Raw genomic sequence first — 16889 nt, forward strand, 5'->3', positions numbered from 1 at the left:
GGAGAATGATCAGAAATAATAATGTTATGATATTTTGAGATACATATAAGGCATAAGTTTGGAATCCACTAAGAAATAATCAATTATTGAGTAAGTTTTGTGCATTGGAGAATAAAATGAATACTCTTGCCCTGAGGGATTTTCAATTTTCCAAGCATCTTTAATATTGGCAGTGTTTATGTATGAATTTAATAGTTCACACGTCTTGGATTTTTTTTTTTTTTGAGTTGACGATCTGTCCAAATAGGGATCTAATGTGCAATTTAAATCTCCTCCAATTATCAAATTATACCGTCCGAATTCTGGGATAGTATTAAATATTTTCTTAAGAAAATAACGGGTTATCAAAGTTTGGTGCATAGATATTAACTAATATCAATCTTGTTGAGTGCAATTCATCCAGTAACATAACATATCTACCTTCGGTATCAATGATAGATGAGATATGTTTGAGTGGTAAACCCTTACGAATTAAGATAGCTACCCCTCTTGACATAAGAGAATAATGAATGGTATGATTTGTCAATCCATTTGGCTTTCAATCTATTATGTGCCTCGTTTTTAAAATGGGTTTCCTGAAGGAACATTATATCAGCCTTAAGTAATTTTAAATGTGTTAGTACTTTACCTCCTTTAATTGGTTCATTAACGCCCTTGACATTCCAACTACAGAATGTAATTCCTTTACCCCCAATTTTCATGGTAGTGTCTTGCATTCTGTGGGTTAAATAGTCTGTAGAAAAGTAAATGGTTCAACACATTAAACACAGCGTTCCACCTGACAATGATGGATGGGTTTTGGATCTATTTGATCTTTCTCCCAAAAGTGTCTCAAAAAAAAAAAAATCTTAATAGTGAGGTAAAAATTAGAAATAAGAAAAGTGAGTAAAGAATTAGAAGAGTGCTGGAAAAGTAAAAAAAACAACTAAAACTACAACTACAGTTATTGTAGTTAGTGAGAGACACTCTAATGTGGCAAAAAATCTAACGACTTCCGCAGCTTTTGTAAAAAGAATACCAGCTCCATTTTTTTTTAAATTTCCAATAAAAAATGATATTAAAAAAAGGGGAAGCAAACAGGACAGGTCCAAGGGAAATTAATCCAACAGTAGGACAGTTTTTCTCCCCTAAAAAGTGTTAGTTAATTGTTAAAGATAAACATAAATCAAGTATTGCTTAAGTTTCTCATTTATAGTAATTTATGATAATTTTTTATTAGTAATAATTAGTAATAATTAATAGCAAATTAACTTGTTCAGCCAACTTAGATCTTAAGTTATAACAGCTTAAAGTCCAGTCTATTCTCTGCCGGCTATAAAAGCCATATGACGATATTCAGCCCCCCCCCCCCCCAGGATTTTTCAGTCTTCCGAGCTAAGTAAAGAAGGTTTCTGTATTCTTGTAATGACTCGCAACTTGGCTGGGTACAGCAGTCCAAATCTTAGGTTTGGAATCTTCCTGAGAATTGTCCTTGTGTCATTAAAAAGTGCTCTTCTCTTAACAACCTCAGCAGGGTAATCTCTGAAAATACAAATGTTGTCGCCTTGGAATATTAAATTTCTGTTGGTGCCAATTTTTATCAAAATCTCTTCTAAAACATGATCGTAGTGCACCTTCAATATCAGATATCTTGGGGGGGCGGCAGCATTCAGCCGAGCTCTCAGTGCTCTGTGTGCTCGGCCCAGTAGAGGTTTTGCATCCAGTTGTAAAGTGTGTTGTAGAAGTTCAGCAGTGAAATCACGGATGTTTTTATCTTTCTCTCAGCCCTCTGTAATTCCAGCAATCCTTAAGTTCTGACGTTTAGAGCGTCCCTCTAAATCAATACATTTTTCAGTTGCTTTACTTAATAACTCATATAGGCGCTGAGTCTCCGTTAATACCCTTTTTGTTGTATCAGCACTTGACTCAGCTAGTGTTTCCAATTCACGTATAGCCTGACCATGTTGATTCACCGTATCGATAATAGGATCCAACTTGCTGTTAAATTCGAGTTTCAACTTTTGAAAGTTAGGTATAACATTTTTCTACCCAGTTTTCTTGGTTGATATTACACAGTTTTTATCAAGTACTAGGTTTAAAATGGTAAGTATGTTATCTTTAAAATGCAACCACTCAACTTGATTTACTGTACATTCAATGTACATTCTAGTGACATAAAACTGATTCAATTTGTATAGTGTGATTTAGTGCCTCTCTGTATTTGATTTTCAGATTCATATATAAAAATATGCACAATGTGTTTGAGGAATGGTTTTTGTTTGCTAAATTGCCAGTCACATTCTTATCAATGCTTCTGTTTTCATTGTTTTGTAGGAGATGCCAACCCCAAGGAAAGCAGTCCATTCATTAACAGTACTGAGGCTGAGAAAGGAAGAGAATATGATGGGAAAAACATGGCTCTATTTGAGGTACAGTAAACCAAGTTATAAAAACACCAAACAGTGAGTGTTTTAAGTTTAAATATTAACTTTGGAGGGCATGGGGAAGGACTTGGCACTGCGAGAAAAATGTGTTGTAACCGTGCCAAGACAATGTGAGCATATTGTGGAGCTAGCAGGAGAGCTGACTACATTGAGACATCTCCCTACGTTGACATTCAAATACAATCAATGCAAGAAATACAGAGCAATATTTGAAAAAAATATCAGATGGTTTGTAATCTCACTGGGGGAATTCTCTGCTCTCATCATTTGTTCCACCTCAAACAATAGCTAATAGTAATTATTTTTCTGCTAACACATTATTTGGTGGTTGACAGGCCCAGAGGCAGACAGAAGGCTGTGGAGGCCAAGTCAATGGCTATTTTTAAGGCAGAGATAGATAGATTCTTGATTAGTACGGGTTTCAGGGGTTATGGGGCAAAGGCGGGAGAATGAGGTTAGGAGGGAGAGATAAATCAGCCATGGTTGAATAGCAGAATAGAATTGAAGGGCCAAATAGCCTGATTCTGCTCCTATCACTTATTACATTGCCGGAACACATTTGTAAAGCAGTGATGGAGAATATCACCAAGTTTATGGCTGTAGTCAAACACCTGCACTTCTTGTCTCACTGCCTTCACCGCTGCCTTCATTGAGAAATTCTCTTGGCATTCAAGTTCAATCATGGATTTATCATTCTTTTATTATAGCCATCGCCATTCCTGTAATCTAGGTGGTTTTTCCAACAAGAAAATAAATAGAAGTGGTATACAATCATCAGTCCACCATGCCTGTTCTACCATTCAATGTAATCATGGTTGATCTTTTGTTTCAGAAGCAGTTTCATGCCCCAACCCAAAATGTGTTATAAGGTTTGCAACATCTAATTGCTATATTGTGATCTATCTGGGTGCAAGTAATTCAAAGTGGGTAGGAATTTAGCGATCAGCTGAAGGAAAATGAAAGCAGCAAATAGCTATGAGGCCATGAGGCAAGAAGTAAAAAGATACATGACTAAGAACCTAGTGCAGGAGAGAGGGTTCAGATATATGGATCACCGGACTCTCTTTCAGGGCATGTGAGACCTATAGAAGTGGGATGGCTTGCACCTGAACTGGAGGGGAACCAATATCCTTGCAAGAGCTTTGCTATGGCTCCTATGGCTACTCAGGAGGGTTTGGACTAGAGTGGCAGCAGGATGAACAGCAGGAGAGCAAGTGGAGAGACAGATGAGAAGGTAAAAGTCTGAAAGGAAGGACAAACAAACACAGGTCAGTGAACATGGCGAGACTGATGGGCTAAAGTGTATTCAGTTCAATGCAAGGAATATGGTGAGTAATGCAGATGAACTTATTGCCTGGAAACGTGCATTAATCTGTAATGTTGCAAGAGGGACAGGACTGCCATCTCAAAGTTCAAAGGCCAAATTTGTAGGTGTATTCAAAGAGAGTTTCTTGAAATAGTTTGCAGAGAGTCCAACTTGAGGAGAGAGCATTTTGGCAACAAATGTGGGAAAAACTATTGTGAAGTTGTTGATAGAAACATGGAAACATAGAAAGTAGATACAGGAGTAGGCCATTTTGCCCTTCGAGTGAGCACCACCATTCAATATGATATCATGGCTGATCATCCAGAATCAGTACCCTGTGCCTGCTTTTCCTCTTGATTATGTTAGCCCTAAGAACTATATCTAACTCTCCCTTGAATACATCTATTGAATTGGCCTCCACTACCTTCTGTGGCAGAGAATTCCACAGATTCACAACTTTCTGGGTGTTAAAGTTTTTCCTCATCTCAGTCCTCAGGCCTCCCCCTTTTCCTTGAACTGTGACCCCTGCTTCTGGACTCCCCCAATATCGGGAACATTTCCCCTTCAATCAAGCCTGTCCAATCCCTTGAGAATTGTAAATGTTTCTATAAGTTTCCCTCTCATCTTTCTAAATTCCAGTGAATATAAGCCCAATCGATCTATTCTTTCATCATATGTGAGTCCTATCATCCTGGGAATTAACCTGGAGAACCTACGCTGGACTCCCTCAATAGCAAGAATGTCCTTCCTCAATTTAGGAGACCAAAAATGCACACTATAGGCCAGGTGTGTTATCAACTGGGCCCAGTACAACAGCAGTAGGACCTCCTTGCTCCTATACTCAAATCCTCTCGCTATGAAAGCCAACATGCCATTTGCTTTCTTCACTGCCTGCTGTATCTGCATGCTTACTTTCAGTGACTGATGTACAAGGACACCCACGTCCCATTGCACGTCCCCTTTTCCTAATCTGGCACCAATCAGATAATAATCTGCCTTCTTGTTCTTGCCACCAAAGTGGATAACCTCACATTTATCCACATTATACTGCTTCTGCCATGCATCTGCTGGATCACCCAACCTATCCAAATCACCCTGCAGCCTCATAACATCCTCCTCGCAGCTCACACTGACACCCAGCCTTGTGTCATCCACAAACATGGAGATGTTACATTTAATTCCTTTGTCTAAATCATTATATATTGTAAATAACTGGGATCCCAGCACAAAGCCTTACGGCACCCCACTAGTCACTGCATGATACAAAGCTGAGTTGTGAAGAGGGTGAAGAAATATTTCAACGGGATATTGGCAGGAAATTAACATGGAAAATGGGAAGTCATCCACTTAAGCAGTTAAAACAGGAAAGGAGAAGATTCTTTAAATGATGACATATTGATAAGTATTGGGCTTTAGAAGCATAGAAACATAGAAACCTATTTTCTATGTTTCTATGTTTCTATGAAGGACTTAAGTATTTTTGGACACAAAGTTTGAGAGTTAACATTCAGGTGCAGCAAGCAATTAGGAAGGCAATGGTAGATTGGTCTTTATTGCAAGAAGATTTAGGTACAAGAAACAAATGTCTTACTCCAGTTATCTCATGCTTTAGCATGACTGCAACTTGTATTGTGTACAAGTCTGATCTCCATATCTAAGGAAGAGATATTTGGAACGGGGGGTATACATCAAAGGTTACCTCATGAATCAGGGGTGATGGGTTTGAAGGAAGAATAAGCAGACTAGCCTATGCTCTCTGGAGTTTAGTAGATTGAGAGATGATCTCATTAAAATATACATAATGTTGACATTATTTGACAGGCTAGATGCAGTGATAAGGAAGTAAGGAACTACAGCAGATTCTGATTTACAAAAAAAAGACACAAAGTGCACAAATAACTCAGCAGGTCATGAAGCATCTCCGAAATACATGAATTGACGACATTTCAGGTTTCACCCTTCTTCAGACTGAAAAAGAGGCTCGTCCCGAAACATCACCTACCCATGCTCTCCAGAGATGTTACCTGACCTGCTGAGTTACTTCAGCATTTGTGTGTGTGGTTTATATTAAATGCTGAAATGATATTTCCCCTGGCTAGGGTTTCTACAACCAGAGCACAGAATTTCAATGTAAAGGGGCAGCCATTCAGGATTGAGATGAGATATGCTTTCACCCCAAGGGTAGTGAATCTTTGGAATTCTTTATCCAAGAGAACTGTTCTGGATCTGATAAGCTTTTGAACACTAAAGTTATCAAGAACTGCATGGTTAATACAAAAAAGTGCCGACGATAATAAAAATCAACCATGATTTTATTGAATGATGGAACAGAAGTGATGGGCCAAATGAATACATTCTACTTCTATTTCTTATTTTCTTATGTCCATAAATACAGTATCTCCCTGGGCAAAGCAAACCAAATGGTTCTTTGCAGGACCGTGTTAACCTACTATTTTTACATGGGCAATAATAGATAGATAGATAGATAGATAGATATAATTTATTGCCACACAGCCAGGCTGGTGGAAATTTGGGTTGTCTGCAGCGATACAATAATAAAGAACACACAACCACAATAAAACTGTAACACAAACATCCACCACAGCATTCATCACTGTGGTGGAAGGCACAAAATTTGGCCAGTCCTCCTCCATTTCCCCCCCGTGGTCAGGACCAGAGTCCAGAGTCAGTCCAGGATCGGCTCTTCCTCACCGGAGACCGCGGCTTTAAGTTGTTGTAGGCCGCAGGCCGGCGGTCAAAATTTAAAGTCCCCGCCGCAGCCAGAAGCACCGTAGACTGCAGGGCCGGCGGTCGAAGCTCCCCTCCAGGGGTGATGGTAAGTCCATGCCGGACCCGCGGTAGAAGTCGGCCGCGGGCCGGCAGTGATGGCTTCTTCTTCCCCCGGGTCCCCAACGTGAGATCCCGGGCTGTAGACGCCACACCAGCTGGAGCTCTGCAGACCGCGGCTGCAGACCGCGACTTCAGGCTGCCGGCTGCCGGCTGCCCCGGGCCAGCGAAACGGAGCGCTCCCCTCCAGCGAGCCCCAGCGAGGGCTCACCCGCTCCACGTCGAGAGTCCACGCTGCGCCCGCCGCTGAAGCCCCGGGCACGTCTCCGGGAAAGGCCGCGTCGATCCTTGATGTTAGGCCACGGGGGAGGCGACCTGGAAAAACTCGCCTCTCCATGGAGGAGGCGACCGAAGCGGTTTCCCCCTTACCCCCCCACACCACCCCCCACACAAAACACACAAAGAAACATTAAATACAGACTTTTAAACATACGAAAAAATAAAAAAGGGTTGAAAAAAACTGACGAGCTGCTGACATGGCTGCTGCACACAGCAGTTTGATATTGACGACTAATACTAAGATGGAAATTGGCATGTCACTGATTGCAAGGCCATCGGTGTATGCTAATAATGATAAACATCTATTTTCAATTACTGTTACTCTTATGAAATAATTTTGGTTACATCAAAATGAAAATACTCCACTGGTATAGTGTTTGGAAAGGTGCATAATTCGGGAAGAGTTGGCAGAACCTACATACTGGCCCTGAACCCATGCGGTAGCTACCAAATCCAATTGATTACCATCATCTTGATGAGTATCCATTTCAAGAGAAAGAGAAATATTGGTTGAACATACTCCACATTGGTAATTCGTCTCACAGCATCATTGAATAAAACAATTTGCATGAATAGAAGAACACATAATGGGGTCAATAACATTGCGAATGGATACAGAATGTTGACATGTACATAATCGTATTTCAGTAAGTATTCATTATCTGTCAGAATGTATTCTATTGGTGAGATGAATACATATTGAGTTTTGTTTTCAGTGAACAGTTGTTTGATGAAGAAGAACATTGAACTGAGATAAATGGAAGATTTGATTGCAAATAATTCCTGTCATTTTGCATAAACCCATGTTAAATTCAATTGTACTTACTTTTCTTCATTCGTCCCTTTGGATCGAAAGGGACTTGTTTCCACTTCACTTCTGTTGGTTCTGAGGAAGTAGATGAGACCAATGTGGGCTCTCCATACTCTGCCCTTGGTGAGATGGGAGGTGTTTCCAGAGGGTGGGGAGGGTAGAATGCCGGTGAACCCTTCTGCCATTTTCACCTGGTTTCCATATTCTTCCGAAGAATAGTATCAAGGTTCTCAATGCCAACCTAAAAGTCCCATCTGCAGCTTGAGTGGCCAAGGGTCAGCAATTCCCACAGTTCGGTTAAGATTTTACATTATTACAATGTGTCTTTGAGAATATCCTCCAATTAGGCCTTTAATTCTCCTGGTAAATTCTTGCCACGACAGAACTCAAGGAGTCTCTTTTGGCAGTCTGGAGTTGATCATGCAAATAGCGTGGCTTGTCCATCAGAGCTCAAATAAAAAGCTTAATGGGCGGGGGTTTGTGCCTAGGAGAGAACATTGGTATCGGTTGACCTGTCCTGCCAGTGGATTTGGGGGAACCTTGTAAAGAAGGCATAGGTGGTCTCTCTTTGAATAATCTGCTGTAGATTGGTCATATATCTGAATATGCAGGAGGACAGTGAAAAATGAGCATTGTATTGAGTTAGAGATCTTGGTCCTCAAATGGCCTTTCCCTCAGATGCCCCTTCCCTTGTGCGTGACTATCATCAGTGATGTCTGCAATCCTGGGTTGAGGATGTTTCATATTGATCTCCACTTTGCTTTTGTTCAGTGTTTTGCATCAGACAACTTTCACTTGGCTATTCTGGCCATGCTGTAATGCAAGTTTTTCTTACACTTGGAACGCAATGGGCAGCACAGTGGTGCAGGCAGGCAGTGATGCAGGTGCAGTCCCAACTTGGGTGCTGCCTGTGTGGAATTTGCACCTTCTCTCTGCGACAATGTAGGTTTCATCTGGTTTCCTCCCACATCCCAAAAATGTGTGAATTGATTGGTCAATTGGCCACTACAAATTGTCCCTAATGTGTAGATAAATTGTAACATCTTAGGGGGGTTATTGGAAATGTGAAAGGAATAACGTGGATTAGGAGAGGATTAGTGGATGCTTCTTGGTTAACTTTGGCACTCTGAGCTGGAGTGCCAAAGGGCCCTTTTCCATACTATCCCTCTATGGCTTCATGACAATGCATAAAAAAGAGAGATGGATTGCATTATTTTGATAGTACTTGACACCATGTTTAGTGTTATCATTTGAGGATGAATTTAAGGACAAACCTTTTAAATGTATACAGAAAAATGCTTTAATTCCATTTGAAGATTGGGTTATAACTTAAGTTGTAGTTAGACTAAAATAATACACATTATGGACAAATTGTTTTGTTGCAGCATGGATTTCCCTTGGGCACAGAATATAAAATACCATTGTGACAATTTACAATATTCCAATTTATATTTGTATGAAGGATCATACCTTATTGAGAATTTGGACTAACTTGTGCGTTTTTGCTGAAAATGTTGCTGACAATATTTGCTAAATATTGTCATTAATAGATCGTATTTTGCTCCAGAGTATACTCATGTATTGGTGAGATTCTAGTAGTGTCAGAGAGGGCATGTGCATCCCAAGTGACCTTTTCTAGATTAGATATTCATAGCATTAGTTTTGATGTTACTGCATTTGCAACATTCATACATTTAATCCATACATAGTAAATATGGCCTTTAAAATCTAATAGTTTTGTAATGTGTTTATTGATTAATCAATACAGCTCTAATCTATTGCAGAAACACAATGTTTCATTGTTGCCTGGCAGCATGACATTCATTGTTTTTCACAGTTTTGTGTTCTGTCTGTAATGTTTTGCAGGAAGAAATGGACACCAGCCCTATGGTGTCATCTCTTCTTAGTGGACTGGCCAACTACACCAACCTTCCCCAGGGGGTAAAGGAGCATGAAGAGGCTGAAAATAATGAAGGAGCCAAGAAAAAGCAAGTCAAGGTACAAAGACTTCAGGGCAGAGAGCTACGGTGTTGTTGTACTGATATTGATACTGGTTTTTGCAATTTAGTAAATATCTGGAATCTGATCTGAACCGAACACATGAGAGAAACAGTGTGAGACCATTCAAAGTGATTAGGATTGCCATATCACAACAAAAAGGTGTAAAAAACATAGAAAATCTTTGATATCTGGTTCTAAACAAAATTTACTTTGGGTTGTTTTAACCATATTGAGTGTTTAGAGCTCCTGTCCCTTCTCTCAAAATATCTTGTTCACTGTTGTCCCTTCAATTACAGATTATGATTCAGATTTGGTTAGTGCCATGAAATTCCTAGTTCACAAGAAGCTCACAAAGTAAACAGTATACATACAGTAATGATAACCACAGCAATAAATAAACCACTTGGGCAAAGCAGCAGAATAGTGCCAAGACTGTAGTGTAATCTGAAGTTGTGCAAAATAAATGCAATAATTAAATAAACAAATGAAGTAGAGTTAACAGTAAGAGTACATGGCAGCACTCCAGAGGGGGGTGTGAGTGAGGTGATTGGTTCAGGAGTCTGGTAGCCATGGAGAAGAATTTGTTCTTAATTCTGGACATTTGGGCTTCCAAGCTCCTGTGTCTTCTCCCAGAAGGTAGAATAGAACAAAGGGAACGACCAAGCATCCTTGACAAAATTTCCAGCCCTCCTGATGCAACTCTCTGTGAAAACAGGCTGGATGGAAGGAAGTGAAAGCCTTTAATGGACTGGGCTGTGTTCACCACTCTCTGCAGGTTCAGGCGGTCAAGAGCAGAGTAGTTGGCAAAATAGGGTGATGTATCCTGTCAGAATACCTTTTAAAGTGCATCTGTTGAAGTTTGAGAGAATCCTTATGGACTTGCCAAATCTTCTCAGACACCTATGAAAATGCACTGATGTGCTTTCGTAATCACCACTTCAGGTGAAATGAGGTTCGGTTGCTGGTGATATAGATGCCTAAGAAGATTAACCTGTCGTCCAGTTCTCCAGCAGATCCATTTATTAGTTTGCACAAGGTTCCCCTCTTTAGTAGTCTGCTTAATCATTGTTATAAATCCATCCATGGACAGCATCCAGGTGATCTGATCATAAAAACTTTACAAAAGATACCCAAATGATTATCTTTTTGACTCAGGATGGCCCAGTGGCACAGTGGCACAGCTGATAGAGCTGCTGCCTCACAGCACCAGAAACTCGAGTTCAATCCTGAACTCTGTGTGGTGTTTACACATTCTTCTGGTGTCCAGACGGGATTCTTCTGGGCTCTTAGGCTTCCTCCTATATCCCAAAGATGTGCAGGTTTGTAGGTTAATGGGCCTCTGTAAATTTCTGTTAATATTGAAGGGAGTGGATGAGAAAGTGGAATAACATAGACAATAGACAATAGATGCAGGAGTAGGCGATTTGGCCCTTTGAACCAGCACCGCCATTCACTGTGATCATGGCTGATCTTCCTCAATCAGTACCCCGTTCCTGCCTTCTCACCATATCCCCTGACCGCTATCTTTAAGATATATTTAACATAGGACTAGTGCGAACAGGTAATCACTGGTTGGCGTTGAATTGGTGGGACAAAGGGCCTGTTTCCATGCTGTATCTTTAAAATAAACTAAAGATGATGTAAGTGATATTGTGCAGGTCTACAGATTCCTCTGCAACTGGATCCTTGACTTCCTCATCAACAGACCACAGTCCTTACAAATTGGCAGCAACACTTCTTCCCCGATAGCCATCAATATGGGAGCACCTCAAGGCTGCGTATTCAGCACCCTGCTCTACTCATTCTATACTTAAGACTGTTTGGCCGGACACAGCGCAAACTCCATCTTCAAGTTCACCAAGCACACCACCATTGTTAGACGAACTACAGATGATGATGAGTCAGAATATAGAAGTGAGATCGATCGACTGACCAAATAGTGCCAGCACAACAACCTGGCTCTCAATGTCAGTAAGACCAAGGAACTAATTGTGGTACTTTGGAAATGGAAGGATGAAGACCCACAAATTTGCCCATATCGAGAGAAAAGGTGCAAATACTTGGGCGTGCATATTTCTGAGGATCTTTCATGGACCCTGCACAGTGATGCAATTGTAAAGAAAGCGCATCAATGCCTCTACTTCCTGAAAAGATTACAGAGATTCGGTACATCTGAGAGGATTCTCTTGAACTTCTACAGGTGTACAGTGTGACCACATTGACTGGTTGCATCATGGCCTTGTTCGGCAACTTGAATGCCCAGGAACGAAGAAGACTGCAAAAAGTGGTGAACACTTTCTCTCCTGCCATCAAGAAGATGATATAGTTGTCTGAAAACTGTAACGTCCTGGTTCAGGAACAGCTGCTTCCCTACAGCCATCAGACAATTAAACACTACAACTTCCAAATTAGCTCTGAATTACATAGACCTGGGGGCATTGGTTCAGACAGACAGACAGACAGACAGACAGACAGACAGACAGACAGACAGACAGACAGAGAACTTTTATTTTTGTTTATTATATTGTTTACACTATGTTTACATATTCTTTTGTGCTGCTGCGAGTAAGAATGTAATTGTTCTTTCTGAGATCTGTAATCTAATTAGTTCCATCTATAATCATCTATCACGTTTAAGACTGATGAATAAAGTATAATATTTGTATATTAGTGGAAAAAACAAACAAGATTACTTTTCTTTCCCTTTCCACTTTAAAACTGTGAGGCTGGAGCAAGTTTCATAGTTCTTTCATAGCTTATTTTAGGATCAGGCCCAATCAACTTTGTTTTATTTCTAAATTGAACAATTAATTTTGAGGGCTGAGTCTGAAGAACAGTTCTTGACCATTTCGTCACCCATTCCTTCTCTCCAGAGATACTGCCTGTCCCGCTGCGTTACTCCAGCATTTTGTGTCTGTCTTCTTGTGTGGCTTAATTCATTTTGAGATTGGCACAGTACATGTCGTGTTAATATTTAACAAGAACCTTATAATGGGAGCTTGTACTTAGAGTGCCCAAAACTTTTTGCAGCTCTTAATATAGATTGAAAACATTTTTACATTTAATCTTGAGCTTTACAGCGAGTGTCACATTTAAAAATACTTTTTTATAAAAGCAACACTTGTAATAATGTGGAACAACTATTTTAGATTTGAGCACGTAATCTCCAGAGCACAATTGAAAGAGTGATTCACAAAACATTCCCAGGTGAGTTCCCAAGTTAAGTTTAACAGGTGGCCGCAAAAGATCCCATTATTTTATTTTAAGCAGGGCTGCAGATCAAACAAGACTACTGAAGCATAGATTGTTGGCTTACCGTCTTGTTGACTACAGAGATCGGCTCACGCAAATTAACTGATGCGTGTCCTGCATCACAGTGGTAGGGAGTTGTAAAGACATTCTGAAAATAAGTTAGGGTGTTTATTATGAATCTAAAGCCAACCCATAGAAACATAGAAACATAGAAAATAGGTGCAGGAGGAGGCCATTCAGCCCTTCGAGCCAGCACCGTCATTCATTGTGATCATGGCTGATCGTCATCTATCAATAACCCGTGCCTGCCTTCTCCACATATCCCTTGATTCCACTAGCCCCTAGAGCTATATCTAACTCTCTCTTAAATCCATCCAGTGACTTGGCCTCCACTGCCCTCTGTGGCAGGGAATTCCACAAATTCACAACTCTCTGGGTGAAAACGTTTTTTCTCACCTCAGACTTAAGTGGCCTCCCCTTTATTCTAAGACTGTGGCCCCTGGTTCTGGGCTTGCCCAACATTGGGAACATTTTTCCTGAATCTAGCTTGTCCAGTCCTTTTATAATTTTATATGTTTCTATAAGATCTCCCCTCATCCTTCTAAACTCCAGTGAATACAAGCCTAGTCTTTTCAATCTTTCCTCATATGACAGTCCCGCCATTCCAGGGATCAATCTCGTGAACCTATGCTGCACTGCCTCAATCACAAGGATGTCCTTCCTCAAATTAGGAGACCAAAACTGTACACAATACTCCAGATGTGGTCTCACCAGGGCCCTATACAACTGCAGAAGAACCTCTTTACTCCTATACTGAAATCCTCTTGTTATGAAGGCCAACATTCCATTAGCTTTCTTCACTGCCTGCTGTACCTGCACACCAACTTTCAGTGACTGGTGTACAAGGACACCCAGGTTTCGCTGCACCACCCCCTTACCTAACCTAACCCCATTGAGATAATAATCTGCCCCCTTGATTTGCCGCCAAAGTGGATAACCTCACATTTATCTATATTATACTACATCTACCACGCATCTGCCCACTCACTCAACCTGTCCAGGTCACCCTGCAACCTCCTAACATCCCCTTCACAGTTCACACTGCCACCCAGCTTTGTGTCATCCGCAAACTTGCTAGCGTTGCTCCTAAATCCCTCTTCCAAATCATTAATATATATAGTAAACAGTTGCGCCCCCATCACCGAGTCTTGCGGCACTCCACTTGCCACTGCCTGCCATTCTGAAAAGGACCCGTTCACTCCTACTCTTTGCTTCCTGTCTGCCAACCAATTTTCCATCCACGTCAACACCCTACCCCCTATACCATGTGCTCTAATTTTAATCACCAGTCTCCCGTGTGAGACCTTATCAATGGTTTTCTGAAAGTCTAGATACACTACATCCCCTGGCTCCCCTTCATCCATTTTACTTGTCACATCTTCAAAAAATTCCTGAAAATGAGTCAAACACGATTTCCCTTTCGTAAATCCATGGTAACTTGGATTAATCCTTTTACTGCTATCCAAATGCCCCATTATTACCTCTTTAATAATTGACTCCAGCATCTTTCCCTCCACCGAAGTAGGCTAACTGGTCTGTAATTCCCCGTTTTCTCTCTTGCTCCTTTCTTGAAAAGTGGGATGATATTAGCTATCCTCCAATCCACAGGAACTGATCCTGAATCTATTGAACATTGGAAAATGATCACCAATGCGTCCACTATTTCTAGAGCCACCTCCCTGAGGACCCTGGGATGCAGACCATCAGGCCCAGGGGATTTATCATCCTTCAGTCCCATTAACTTACCCAATACTATTTCTCACTGAATGAGAATTTCTTTCAGTTTCTCTACCCCCTTAGATCGTCTGTCCTCCAGTACATCTGGGAGATTGTTTGTGTCTTCCTTAGTGAAGACAGATCCGATCTTCTTTTAGCTGGATAACCAATGGGGTAGAATACCAGCGTAAGAGGTGAATAACTTGCAGTAACATGTCCACTCCAGTGCTTCCTTGACTCAGCCATCCCCAACACAGCACAACATGGCAGGAAAAGCTCACACCCCTCCTGAAGAATTCATAAACATGTGGAAGATGCCACACTTTGAGGTAGCTGATGTGGCTGTGATGGATACAACTACGATTTAGAAAATGGTTGGTAGAGAAAGCAGGTTTAAAGATATTATCCATCATCTGGTTGCTCATTTACTGCTATTCCTTGCTAAGTGCCCACACATCAATATATTTCCTTCACCACTAATCCTTCATACTGTAATATCCTAACTGCATCTTAAAATTGGAGGCCTTGACAAATTGGCTCATCCCATGTTGCTCCATCAGTTCACACTAGCAATTCTAGGTGTGCTACCTTGAAATGCTTTCTGTCTTCATGATTCTGTGGAAATGATGGAGTATCACTCTCACACATCTGGTTATAGCCCTGGAAGTTCAGTGTCAATGGCTCGGGGGTTACGGAGCCTGCAGGTACTGCTTGCTGATGAACAGCCTTGGTCCTGATAGAATTTGATTGCAATCTAATGAGAGAATAGAAAATGATATTGTCCGGCAAGCTTGTCAGTTGCCTGATTGAATCACCCTGCAGACAGAGACTATTTTCTTAATTGGTGTCAACACATCAACTCTCCTGGGTCTGCGGCAGCACTTGTGTGACCTTCTGTGAAATCTGGTGTGATGCTCTTTCTGTAACGTGCTTCCTAAATAAGTGGCAGATACAGTACCTGTAAACACACTCTGTCACAATTTATTTCTTCATCTTTTTTTGGAAAATTTGTATTTATACTCACCCTGTGAAACAATATCAACTTGCAATGAAATAATTTTCTGATGACTGTTTTACATTCCATATCAGTCTTTTGATGCTGATTGAGATTAACAATGCTGGTGAGATAGCCCAGTAAATATTCCTGGCGAACATTCCAGACTAGATATACATTGATGTTCCGCAAAGGTGTGTTAAAGGTGGCAGACCAACAAGTAGATTTTTGATGGCCCTTCTATTGTAGAGTGCCATGCACAGTGAATGTTGGAAGATGTTTAGATCATAGACTTAGATTGTGAGTCACAAGATAAGATGTGGTTAGGCAGGTTATGCAGTGCCTTTAGAAGGACAAACAGAGTTCATGTTTAAAGGTTGATGTCTTTTCACCCTGATCTCTGGGCCGGTAAGTTCGGTGTGGAAGACACACTTAGAGCAGCATAGGGTTTCCTCACACCGCCACCTCAACACCCCAGACCTTCTATTTGCCTCTCAATCGCTGAATGCGGGAATCAGCAGCAGAGGCAGAGGTTATTGCTGTTCCCCTGCTGCGCTGGACAAGGTGGTGCCAGGCAGCCTTCTGGGGGGGCCGCCGTGCTCTGTGTGGTCAGGGAGTACCCACTGGGCTCTTAGTGATGGCAATCCAGGATTCCTACCTGGCACCCGGGCAGTGATATCAATGGGAAAAAACTCTTTCTCAGTTTGAGTGGACAATCGGCAATAACAGACACCGTCCCCCACTCTCCTCTACCCTTCCCCGATGGTCTGTTATAACAAGGGTTTACTGTATTCTGGTACTCAGAACAAAAAAAGTCAAATCAAAGATAAAGGAAACTGAAAACGTCCAAATCATAAATAATTTAAAAAATGAATTCAAACAAAATAATACCAAACTTACTTATCTTACTTTCATTTTGTTCTGAAGCCATTTAGGTACAATCCATTCAAATCAATTTGATCTCAATTCCTATACCAGATGCATTCAAGTAGCTTCAATCTTCACATACCTCATTAAAACTCATTGGAATAGTATTTACACTGAAATGCAGCTGTGATCGCCACATATTTCCCACTTCCAGCAGTGTTTATTACAATTATATCACCATTGTGAACTTCAGCGTAAATAGAAGCAACATAGAATTATGAAGTGTCAACTAAATTAGTCTTCTATGAGTGCTACTGAACATTGGGATGACAA

At 41.0% G+C, this 16889-nt stretch overlaps 1 protein-coding gene across 1 annotated transcript in view; it reads left to right on the forward strand.

Annotated features, from left to right (window-relative positions):
• slc12a5 (solute carrier family 12 member 5) overlaps nucleotides 1-16889 on the forward strand; it is a 316555-nt gene that overhangs the window by 150182 nt on the left and 149484 nt on the right. Inside the window, exons 2-3 of the mRNA XM_033041637.1 lie at nucleotides 2314-2408; nucleotides 9533-9664. Coding sequence (XP_032897528.1) covers nucleotides 2314-2408; nucleotides 9533-9664 — 227 coding nt within the window. The remainder of the gene's footprint in view (nucleotides 1-2313; nucleotides 2409-9532; nucleotides 9665-16889) is intronic.

The sequence above is a fragment of the Amblyraja radiata genome, chromosome 23 (genome assembly GCF_010909765.2).
Source record: "Amblyraja radiata isolate CabotCenter1 chromosome 23, sAmbRad1.1.pri, whole genome shotgun sequence".
NCBI lineage: Eukaryota > Metazoa > Chordata > Chondrichthyes > Rajiformes > Rajidae > Amblyraja > Amblyraja radiata.